We start from the raw sequence: 12,566 nt of genomic DNA, 5'->3' as shown, positions 1-12,566 counted from the left end.
AGCCTTCTGTGTGTCTAATGGACAACACATTACACTCTCATAGATTGAGAATTGTTTTTGTACTATTTCCTTTCTCTTCTTCACAAAGAAAGAAACAGTACCAGACATTACACACACGATCACTGGTTTGCCTTATGTTCAAGGTAATATTAAAAACTAAATAAACATGTCAAATAAACATAAACTGACCAAAAAGAAGCCAATTCAAGTATCAACCTGTTTTCCAAACCCATTGACCTCGTATCTTAATGTTATTTTGTGTGTTGTCAGAGCCCTTGGTTTAGGTGACATGGTGGATTGGGTGATGACAGCAGGGGTTAGCAAAATAGACTGAAAGCTGTGAGGAGGAAATGTGTGCGGATTATTAGCAAAGAATAAAAAGTGTTGAGTGAAAGGGCAGACATAACAAAGACATGGTGGAGGGGCAGATCCAAGTACCAAGAAACATTTTGATATTTCCTCTTTCAGAAATCCTGAGAAATTAGTGAGGGAAAAAAAACAGCACTTTGCCATCAACTACTAGATGTGTATATAAAAAACGGTTTTCTGACAACATGCAAAAAATGAAGTTCTTCTTGGCATAAAAAGTACCTGAAACCCTAAAAATAGTTGGCACCTCGTTTAGATTGGTCAATGAATGTCTCAAATGACGTCACTGGTTTTATGCAGAGTTAATAGGGGAAAACAGCCCACTTTTGCAAACAAAATATGTCCCCAAGAGGACCACAAGTGGTATTTTTCTCTCCAGGTTGGCAGAGACACAGTTCCCAACTATGACATCTAGTCTCACCCACAATTAACAGTAAAGAAAAATCCTTACTGCCAAATACCACATTTTTACAGAACTCACACGGACTCTCAGGCAACCCCATAACATGCAGATAAATATTAACTTCCCTCCTTCTCTGTAAAAGTTAGACAATTGTTTTATTTTTTATTCTTCAGCTGAATTGTATTGTAAACTTTGAGTATTCAAATCCATACTGACAAGTATATTCACTCTGGAGAAAATGTCCAATAAACCAAAAGAAACAGAATACAATCCAAACAGCTATATGGAAAATATACTTTTTATTATAAAGTTATTTAATTTACATATCATAAAATACAAATAAACAAATGCCACCATACTGTACTGCTATGTTGACCATAGTCCATACAATTCACTTAGGATACCCTGATTGTCAATTATTATTTTCAGTTTAAAGACTTGAAGTTGTTATTCATAGCTGTATTCAAATAAATATTATAATTTAATGTTACAGTTCAAATTCAAATAAGTGCATGAAATTGTAATCAACTCAGCTTTATAAACAAGGAAGCATGACATTTCATCCACTAAAATATAATAACTTTGTGTTATTAAATAAGATTGGTGTTATTCAATTCACCACTAAATTCTCTACATTCTTTTTGTTTATCATAATAATTTTATATAAACAACAACCCCAATGACTCAAAACTCCTGAACTTCTCAAATGATGGACTGTGTACTGTCTACTTGTTGAGGATTTAAACCACAATAAATTACTCAAACTTGTTTTACTCTCAGGATTAGTCTTAGTCCTCTCTGATGTAAGCCTCATGCACGTCATCACCGCCACTCTCTATGAAGGCATACTCTGCCATCCTCTGGATCTCCTCGGCCTGGGTCTCAGTCAGCTTCCTCTCAGCATCCACAGATATCTGCCGGACCTCCTCCACCTGAACCTTGGCCACCTGCAAATTGGTCTTGGCTGTGACGGATGCATGCTCAGCTCCTGGGAAACAAACATAAGACGGTGTCTTAGTCAAATTTCACCATAACAGAGAAAGGGGCCGAAGATGAAACCTTCAATCCATGATGATAACGGGTGACACTGAGCAGGTGCCCTTGTCCATCATTTCTCTATTGTGCTGCATCATGGGAATTAGAGTACATGGTGACCTGGAGGTTTAAGTCTTCTTTACCATCACAAAGCTGTATTCACTAACAGCTACTGATCCATACATTGGCCAAAGAGTGAGACTGACAGGTTTTGAAAAAGAGGGGCATAAACAGCAAACTACAAAGTAGTGAGATGGAGAAAAACAAACATTATGGGGGCCTTTATTAGAGCTCGTAGGTTTATTACTGCACTGGCAGGTTAACGTCTGTGTGAGAATAACAGTAATGACTGAGGAATGCTAACTGTCATGGGGAGCAAGGAGCATCAGGTTGTCGTTAAGTTCCTCAATTTAGTGATAAACAGGTTGTATTGGTTTATTCGAACCCCATTGTCTTTTGCCGAAGCAGGAGCTATTCTTCCTCGGGTCCAAACAAAAACATGACAAGTAACAAAACACTGATGGACAGTCACAAACATGTTTAACACAACCTTTTCAGTAATGTCACTGGTAATAAACATACCTGTGTTGTATGCTGCCTCAGCTGCCATTTCACAAAGGTTGACGGCATTAATCCAGTTTGACTCGAAGCGGTTGCATTCATCTAGTCTGTCACCAACCTGACAGAACAGAGAGAAACCCATCAGAACATTTCATTACATTCTTGAGAAGTTTATAGAACTCAAACCATATTTACTTTTAAAAATTGAAAAGGCAAACAGGAGTGACTAAAGCGTTTACTATTTTAGATTGTAAATCAAGTAAAAAGTTATTTGGAAATAACAAGACACCCTAAAGACATAGCTTTTCCAGATGGCTGGATACAAAAATACAGGAACATATATTTTTTCTGAAAGATGACTTAAGACAACAGTGTATTTTTGGTTTATTTTGAGGACACATTTCATACACCTACTTCAACACGCTGGGCAATGATCACTTGCCAAATGGCATCCTCCTCAGCAGTGGAGAGTTTTTCCAGTGAAGCCAGATATCTCCTCTGAAGGGCGATGAGGGTATGGAGAGCCTGAGGACAACGCAAACAAAACAAACGGTCAAAAACATGAAGGGTCATTTAGGTAGCATGATGCCATTGCCTTACTGGTTAAATTAGCATTTGATATTTATGGATATAATTATCACACTGTACATCTTAGCATATACGATAACAAAAATCCACTATGACCCCTTCAGGTACTTACTTTGGAATATTGTGTGATGGAGTCTACGAGAGCCTGAGTGGTCTGGGAGAGGTAAGTGTTTGCACTGTCTGTAACCATAGAGGATGCGCTTCGGATCAGGGATTCATGAGAGAGGTTCTCCACTTGCTGGATAGGGAGAGAAACAGAAAAAGTTCAATATATGAGCTGAAAGGGGGGATTTTTACGATTAAGGCATTCATGTGCAGTGCATTCGGAAAGTATTCAGACCCCCTGACTTTTCCCACATTTTGTTACGTTACAGCCTTATTCTAAAATGGATGAAATTGTTTTTACCCCTTATCAATCCACACACAATACCCCATAATGACAAAGCAAAACCAGGCTTTCATAATTTAATTTTTTTAAATAACTGAAATATTACATTTACATAAGTATTCAGACCCTTACTGAGCACTCTGTTGAAGCACCTTTGGCAGGGATTACAGCCTTGAGTCTTCTTGGATATGACGCTACAAGCTTGGCACACCTGTTTTTGGGTAGTTTCTCCCATTCTTCTCTGCAGATCCTCTCAAGCTCTGTCAGGTTGGATGGGGAGTGTCGCTGCACAGATATTTTCAGGTCTCTCCAGAGATGTTCAATCGAGTTCAAGTCTGGGCTCTGGCTGGGCCATTCAAGGACATTCAGAGACTTGTCCCGAAGCCACTCCTGCGTTGTCTTGGCTGTGTGCTTAGGGTCGATGTCCTGTTGGAAGGTGAACCTTCACCCCAGTCTGTGGTCCTGGGCGCTTTGGAGCAGATTTACATCAAGGATCTCTCTATACTTTGCTCTGTTCATCTTTCCCTCGATCCTGACTAGTCTCCCAGTCCCTGCCAATGAACGACATCCCCACACCATGATGCTGCCACCACCATGCTTCACCGTAGGGATGGTGCCAGGTTTCCTCCAGACGTGACGCTTGGCATTCAGACCAAGGAGTTCAATCTTGGTTTCATAAGACCAGAGAAAATGGTTTCTCCTGGTCTGAGAGTCTTTAAGTGCCTTTTGGCAAACTCCAAGCAGTCTGTCATGTGCCTTTTACTAATGAGTGGCTTCCTTCTGGCCACTCTATCATAAAGGCCTGATTGGTGAAGTGCTGCAGAGATGGTTGTCCTTCTGGAAGGTTCTCCACAGAGGAACTCTGGAGCTCTGTCAGAGTGACCATCAGGTTCTTGGTCACCTCCCTGAGCAATGCCCTTATCCATCAATTGCTCAGTTTGGCAGGGCTGCCAGCTCTAGGAAGTCTTGGTGGTTCTGAACTTCTTCCACTTAAGAATGAAGGAGGCCACTGTGTTCTTGGGGACCTTCAAGGCCGCAGAAATGTTTTGGTACCCTTCCCTAGATCTGTGCCTCGACACAATTCTGTCTTGGAGCTCTACAAACAATTCCTTCAAACTCATGGCTTGGTTTTTGCTCTGACATGCACTGTCAACTGTGGGACCTTTTATAGACCGGCGTGTGCCTTTCCAAATCTTGTCTAATCAATAAAATGTACAACAGGTGGACTCCAATCAAGTTGTAGAAACATCCCAAAGATGATCAATAGAAACCGGATGCATCTGAGTTCAATTTCGAGTCTCGTAGCAAAGCGTCTGAATACTTGTGTAAATAAGGTATGTATGTTTTTTATTTTTTTGTACATTTGCAAAAATGTCAAAATCTCTTTTGGCTTCGTCATTATAGCTTATTGAGTGTAGATTGATGAGGATTTTTATTTATTTAATACATTTTAGAATAAGGCTGTAAAGTAACAAAACGTGGAAAAAGTCAAGGGGTCTAAATACCTTCCGAATGCATTGTATATGATGTCAGCCTTATTCAAGTTGTTCAGCATTATTCAATGACACTAATATAAAGTATTGAGTGACCCGCGCGTGCGCGCAAGAGAGGGAAAATGGTCCTTTACCTGCATGAAGGGGACAGCGCTCAGTCCACTGCCAACACTCAAAGAGACCAAGCTCGTTCTGGTAACATCTCTGAAACGCACGAGCCTCTGGCGCAAGGGTTTCCTACTGTTGAGGACACTCGCTGCTGTGCTCCTGCAAGGTAATGAGAGTAAACAACAACACTGATATTAGCAAGCTTTAGTGATTACAGCAATTCGATACTTATCTAAGACGAAACTGTTTCTGTTTGCGTACGAATACAATGAATTAGGGTGCAATGATGCAGTTGTTATTATAAAGATATTTACCTGAAGAAATGTAGACATGCAATGCTTCTTCTGAGCGCGGCCATATTGGTCAGGAGCAAAAGGAAGTCCGTCCCCCAGTAGCACAAACAGCATTGTCTAATAGCTTGCATTTTACTTGTAATATCGTTTATTACTCTTCAACTAAAATAAATTATATTAGGTACATTTATATGATGTATTAAAGTCTCAATAAATAATTTTAAACTTTACCAGAATTCTTTACGACAAAAAGTAAGTCTCTGTCGTCACCTAGTGGTAAAATAGTTTCAAATTTGTATGCTGTGTTTCTGCTGTAGTCTTGTATTCCTTTGCCCAACTGTGCTTCCTGAATCCTGTAGAGTCACAGGGGTATTTTTAAGGCCACAGAACAAGCAGCCTCCCATCACACAGATGTATTGATTTGTTTACTGTCTCCTGAAATGTGCCAACTAGACATTGCCTGAAGTTTCAGGAGGGGGCTCAAGCACAAGGTTACGTAAATTGAACTAATCCGTCCACAGTTTTTTTCTGGCAAAACAAATATTTCAATATCATCCTCGAGTTACTTTACTGATTAATTTACTGATGAATCAGTGTCCCTCCAATTAAAATTAGTGACAGGCAGTTCACCCCCAAATGTATCAGACATTCACATCAAAGGTGATCTAATGTTGAGAAGAGTCCATGTCCCCCACTACATCTGTTGTGTAGATCTAGCTATACAGTATGTCAGACACAAATAAATGGTAAAGTTATAGGCACCATCTAATTGGATTATTTAATGGTGGTTTGATCTACACATATCCACAAAATGGTGCTCCCAACTTCAGGCTGATCCTGACCTCAACCATTATGTGTGGCCAAATTGATTTGGTATGTAGTGACAATGAACATTATACTGGTTTTCAAAAGCCAGAGATAATGGTTAAACATATAGGCTGGAATACAATAAGGAGAGTCATCTTGTTTGTGTTTGGGATATTTTCTTGGAATGCCTCTTTGGTCTTATTCTGGTCATAATTTCTCAATAGTTTGATCTACACACATCGTAGATCAAACTATTGATAAATGATGTGACTAAACTCAACAATAATAAGAAGAAACTGTATTATGAGTAAATAATGATGGAAATAAAAAAAATGTAGTACTTTAAAGGAAATTATGGGCAGAAAGACAAACTCAATTTCATCAAATCAGATGGCTTATTCATCACAAAACCATTTGATGTTGCCAATTATTTTTATGAATCTTCATTGACAAAGTTGTTAAACTTAGGCAGGAAATGCCATCAACGAACCCCGAGCCATCATATTCCTATCTGTCATATCTATTTATTTTACCCCATTTTTCTCCAATTTAGTGATATCCAATTGCGATCCAATTACGATCTTGTTTCATCCCTGCAACTCCCCAACAGGCTCGGGAGAGGAGAAGGTCGAGTCATGGGTCCTCCGAAACATGACCCGCCAAACCACGCTTCTTTAAAAAAAAAAAAAAAAAAAACCTCCACCTTCTTCGGAGGACAAATATCTTTGTTTTTTTACAGCTTTTTTACTACATATAAATACATTTTACATATGAGCCTTTCATAATAATCTACTGGAGAACCATTTTGGGTTTAAGAATAATTTATGTATGAGTGAAGCTTTTAGTGAGAGGTTTAAAGCTTTAATATTGAATAATTTAGGCCCCTCATATTCATTATATAAATAGGCACGTTTAATTTTGTCTGGTTTAGCATTCCAAATAAAATGAAATATTTTTTGCTCATATGATTTAAAAAACAAGTAATCTGGAGTAGGCAGTGCCATTAGTAAGTAAACTGTGATAAGACCAAAGACTTTCCATAGATAGACAAGTATTTACCTCTCCATGGTTGCAGAATCTTATCTATTTTTGCTAACTCTATTGAAATGAATTGTGGTAAGTTCATTTATATTTTTTGAGTTGTGAATACCAAGTATATCTACTTAACCATCCACCCATTTTAATGGTAAACTACAAGGTAGTGTAAACACTATTTTTGTAACGATCCAATACGTAATATGGTACACTTGTCATAATTAGGTTTTAATCCAGAGAGGCTAGAAAAGTTATCAAGATCTTCAATGAGACTGTGCAGGGATCCAGATTGCGGATTTAAAAACTAGAGTTATCGGTATACAATGACATTTTTGTTTTTATCCCCTGGATTTCTAACCCCTTGATGTTCTTGTTGGATCTAATTTTACACCTGGGGTTGCTGTACATAACTTTAACCCATTGTATAAGAGATTCACCAAAATTAAAGTAATCCGGGCATTTATATATAAATTCTAGTCGTACTTTATCAAACGCCTTTTCAAAATCTGCTATGAAGACCAGGCCTGGTATCTTCGATGTTTCATAATGTTCAATTGTTTCAAGTAATTATCGTATCTTATCTCCAATATATTGTCCATGTAAAAAACCTGTCTGACCAGGATGAACAATATCTGGTAAAAACGTTTTATATTTTATGTGCTATGCATTTCGCCAGGATTTTCGCATCACAACATTGAAATGTTAGAGGCCTCTAGTTTTTTAAATGGACTGGATCTGTATACTTACCACCTGGGTCCTGTTTTAGTACTAACGAAATCAAACGTTCTTGTTGAGTACCTGAAAGTCTACCATTTGTATAAGAGTAATTAAAACATGCTAATAATGGTCTTTGAGTACTTCAAAAAGGTCTGATATACCTCTACTGGTATACCATCAAGCCCTGGTGTTTTTCCAGACTGAAAATATTTTATTGCCTCAAAAAGTTCCTCTTCTGTAAGTTGGCCTTCACACAGGTCTTTCTGTAAATTTGTTAATTTTACATTATTATTATTATTATTAGGAAAGAAATCCTTACAGTTGACATTCAGTGGAAATGGAGGAGACATATGCTTAAAATATCATTTGGTGAATCATGGATACCTTGATTATTTGTAACGAGTTTCTGTAAATTCTTTTTGGTAGAATTTCTATGTTGAAGATTCAAGAAATTGTGCATTTTTCACCATATCCCATCAAATTCGCTTTATTTTTGTAATACATTACACTTGATCGTTCTTGAATATGTACCTCCAATTCTTTTTGTTTTTCGTCTAACCTTTTTTTGTGCCTCTGTAGTACAGTTTCCATTACCATCTACCTGCTCTGTTTCTTCCTCTATTTCCTTTATCAGTCTCATCTCTTTTGACCTAAACTGATTTTGTTTTAATGATGAGTATTGTATTGAATGGCCTCTAAAAGTACATTTGAAAGTGTCCCATACAATAAGGGGATCTGCTGTACCAATGTACTTATTTCCACACTTTCCATAATAATACCCAAGTTTCAATTATACTTACCACAACCAATGTTTGTAAACTTACCATTAAAAAGCACAATGATTATTAAGTGTCCATATAGTTGTACCATAATAATTTACACTGTAAAGCATACTATAGCTGCAACTTTGTAAACCTCCAATATTCCTAATATTCCACCCACTAAAACCTCCCCCCATATCTAGGTCTGTTGTCACTAAGACTATCAGATCATCTCCCTGACTCATGACGCGCCTTTGCTTGTAAGTAAGCATTTCACGGTAAGGTCTACACTTGTTGTATTCAGAGCATGTGAAAAATATGAGCAGTCCCATGATAACATAAATATCTATGAGGATGCTTAAGGGAACTAACCAAATAATATGGAAAACAGTCAGAAAAAACAATAATAGATCATATTAATAGAAATAATAACAGCACAATCTTATAAATGCATGCTCATATTTAGAAAGGCCTAGCAAGGCTATAAGCATGTCAGCCCAGCCTGCACAGTTCATTGGATTCAATTGTTTAAAATAATACTAATAATGAAGAGGAAACAACCTAAATATATCACAAGACCAGTGCTTTGTTATGTCCATTACATGCAAGACATAGTTCATGTAGTCCTCATTGTATCCTGTTGTATTCCGACATAAAAAAGGAAGAAAGGTTCTAACGGCCGCTAATGACTAACTAAAAATGTGTCTTAGGCATCACATTATATCCTGTTGTTTTGTGCCATGGCTGTGCCAGAGCCGACCGCAAGCCAACCTAAGCCAACCTTAATCTTTTGACAACAGTGACAGCATGTCAGACAATTTATGATATAACACAATGGATGGCTGATTCGTCACACTGCATTGATATTTGATATTATTTATAACGTGTTACGCTTTGTTTTGTTTTAGATTGAATGTTTTGCATGCCAACGGTGGTTCCATGTGCTGTGCCTACGAATGAAGACAAAATAGTTCAACAGAGTAAAGAACACAAACTGGAAGTGCAGTGTTGTTGAAAATGTATGCTATACCCCATCCACACTGAAGAGGCTCTGAAATGTACATCAACCAGGAATAAAGAGAAAGTTAACACTGTGAAATGTTTTGTACTTATTTGAAGTAAAGTGTCTGTTGACATGTTGGAAAAGATTAAAGGTCTACAATTTCTGTTTAATTTGTCAATATTACATTTTTATTCATTGATTTACTGGCCACCATTACTGTGGTTACATGTTCAGTATATGTATTGACCAGCAAACCCACTGCAGCCTAGCTCACTCTCCATCCCTGCTTTGGACAATTAATAACATGACTCTAGTACTTTGTCATTTTCCTTTATGGTTGATATTAACGACGAAAGGAGATATCTGTCTCTCTCCTATTGTGTACCGCTGTTAAGTTCTGTGGAAAAATAAAAAAACAGGGAAAATAAGTACTTAGAACTACCAATTATTATAGATAAATATTAAAGAAAAGGGTAAACACAACACTGGGCTAAACCCCCTAATTGTCAAACTAATATTAATGTAAAACAATATAGAAGAAGATACATGACTAGAGGTTATGCAATATGGGTGTATATCCACAGCATGCTTAGGTGTGAAATTGACATGACCAAGGAGCTATTGAAATTTAAACCTATGAAAAATGTACATTACAGCTTGTGATTTTACAGTACACAAACAAGAGTGTGTGCAATATAGAAGGGAAGTCAGTGGACATTCTGAACCTTCTTTGAAGTCAGAAGGTCACATGACAAAGGAGCGATTGAAGTTTGAAAAATGAACGTAAAAACGTGTGAGATGAAAATGGACAAAGTAAAGGGTGTGCAATGTGTAGGCACACTGAGTGTACATTCTGAACCTTGTTTGAAGTCAGTAAGTCACATGACCAAGGAGCTATTGAAATTTTAAATTTGGAAAAATTCATGTAAAATCTTGTGAGATGAAAATGGACAAACTAAATGGTGTGCAATATAGAAGGGTAGTCAGTGGACATTCTGAACCTTGTTTGAGTCAAGTAGGTCACATGACCAAAGAGCTATTGAAATTTGAATGTAAAAAAAGTTTGTACTTGTTTACGCTCCCTAACTAATTCAACTAGGAATACAAAATGCTGCTCACATTTCCACGTTTATTAGCTTTGGAAAGTGAGTTAATGTCCAAACCGTGAAAATACGACCTGTGCAATGTTGTGTGCAATTTTTCCAACATCATGACACTTTTTGGAGTCTGTGGCTCAAGTGGTTTGAAAGCTATTGAGGTTTGAAAGCGCAAATATCCTACTTGAAACTGTCTTTACCTCGGTCCTGTGTGTCTGTCATCTTGAGATTACGTTTCATGAACACCTTGACTTTTTCCTCCGTTGACTGATAGTTTTCATTTTCATCCTCCTTTATTCCCATTATAACAATATTTTTTCATACTTCTGCACTTTAGATCAAGTAATTCGGGTTTTATTGTTTTATTATCATACCGTAGCCTCTCTGTAGTGTCTTTTAGGGAGTCCACGGTAGTTTTCAATATATTATTTTCCGCTCCTATTTCTTCCATCATTTTATTACTGTAATCCATTCCTGTTTAAGGCCTCAACCTCCCCCAGTAGCCCAGGCAATAGATCCCATTTTTTTTAACTGCTCGCTCATGCTTGTAAGCAATGCTCTATCTTCTGGACACAAAGTTATAAAAACGTCCCGCTCCAATGTTAAATTTGATATTTTAGACGGTGGCTTCCCTCCCGTTTCACTCCAGAACTCGAGGAAAGGTATTCTCTTGTTCACTTCAATGTGTTTCTTTTTCGAGCATATCAAAATGCTGATCAATAAATAGTTCCAGATTCTCTATATTATCCAGAATGTTTGTTTTTCGTAGTTATCAGCTAATCCTCAATTTTTGTGATTCATTCATGGGACAAGCTGTGCCTACCACGCTGCCACCTGATCACGAAACCCAAACCGCGCTTCTTAACACCTGCCCGCTTAACCCGGAAGCCAACTGCACCAATGTGTGGGAGAAAACATGGTTCAACTGACAACCGAGGTCAGCCTGCAGGCGCCCCACCCGCCATAAGGAGTCCCTAGAGTGCTATGAGCCAAGTAAAGCCCCGCTGGCCAAACCGTCCCCTAACCCGGACGAGCCTCCCTATGGGACTCCCAGTCACGACACAACCTGGGATCAAACCTGGGTCTGTAGCGATGCCTCAAGCATTGCAATGCAGTGCCTTAGACCGCTGCGCCATTCGGGAGGCCCCTGTCATATCTTTAATTTGAGCCTAGAGAAAGTGATCTGTTCTCAGGCCTGGAGGGAAGCCAAAGTCATTCCGCTACCGAAGAATGGTAAAGCAGCTCTTAGCAAACTGTTGGAAAAAATGGTGTTTGACCAAATACAATGCTATTTCTCTGTTAAAAAATTAACAACAGACTTTCAGCATGCTTATAGACACGGGCACTCAACATGTACTGCACTGACACAAATGACTTATGATGTGTTGAAAGAAATTATGTTAGATTTCAGTGCAGCCTTTGATATTATTTACCATAACCTGTTGTTGAAAAAATGTATGTGTCATGGCTTTTCAGCCTCTACCATATCGTGGATTCAGAAAGTATTCACACCCCTTTACTTTTTTCACATTTAGTGGTGTTACAGCCTGAATTTTAAATGGATTCAATTGAGATTGTGTGTCACTGACCTGCAGACAATACCCCATAATGTCAAAGTGGAATTATGTTTTTAGATTTCTTTTAACAAATTAATAACAAATTAAAAGCTGAAATGTTATTGAAAGAAAAGTAGTACCTGCAAAACACCAGTCATAACGTCAACAGTGAAGAGGCGACTCCGGAATGCTGGCCTTCTAGGCAGAGTTCCTCTGTCCAGTGTCTGTGTTCTTTTGCCCATCTTAATCTTTTATTTGTATTGGCCAGTCTAACCTCTGCCTAGTAGGCCAGCATCCCGGAGTCGTCTTTTCACTGTTTACGTTGAGACTGGTGTTTTGCGGGTACTATTTG

The 12,566-nt window shown here is 38.1% G+C and overlaps 1 protein-coding gene across 1 annotated transcript; it reads right to left on the bottom strand.

Moving 5' to 3' along the window:
- Positions 1-1,052: 1,052 nt before the first annotated feature.
- Positions 1,053-5,578, bottom strand: LOC120029048 (diablo homolog, mitochondrial-like). Its single transcript, XM_038974340.1, has 6 exons — positions 5,260-5,578; positions 4,972-5,104; positions 3,069-3,194; positions 2,783-2,893; positions 2,390-2,486; positions 1,053-1,760 (listed from the first exon to the last, which is right to left on the bottom strand). The coding sequence occupies exons 1-6, from the start codon at positions 5,367-5,369 to the stop codon at positions 1,561-1,563; spliced, it is 777 nt and encodes a 258-aa protein (XP_038830268.1). The 5' UTR covers positions 5,370-5,578; the 3' UTR covers positions 1,053-1,560.
- Between the last annotated feature and the right edge of the window lie 6,988 nt (positions 5,579-12,566).

Source organism: Salvelinus namaycush, chromosome 34 (genome assembly GCF_016432855.1).
Source record: "Salvelinus namaycush isolate Seneca chromosome 34, SaNama_1.0, whole genome shotgun sequence".
NCBI classification, from domain to species: domain Eukaryota; kingdom Metazoa; phylum Chordata; class Actinopteri; order Salmoniformes; family Salmonidae; genus Salvelinus; species Salvelinus namaycush.
Note: the sequence above shows the minus strand (reverse complement) of the source record. Positions and strands in the feature narration are given on the sequence as shown.

What these genes read in the sequence shown, in the direction of transcription:
- LOC120029048 (XM_038974340.1), bottom strand. Translation starts at nt 5,369, where the DNA reads ATGCAAGCTATTAGACAATGCTGTTTGTGCTACTGGGGGACGGACTTC. An exon ending in GCGCTGTCCCCTTCATGCAG is followed by an intron (nt 3,195 to 4,971) that starts GTAAAGGACCAT and finishes CTCCCTATCCAG; the next exon opens with CAAGTGGAGAACCTCTCTCA. An exon ending in CCATCACACAATATTCCAAA is followed by an intron (nt 2,894 to 3,068) that starts GTAAGTACCTGA and finishes CGTTGTCCTCAG; the next exon opens with GCTCTCCATACCCTCATCGC.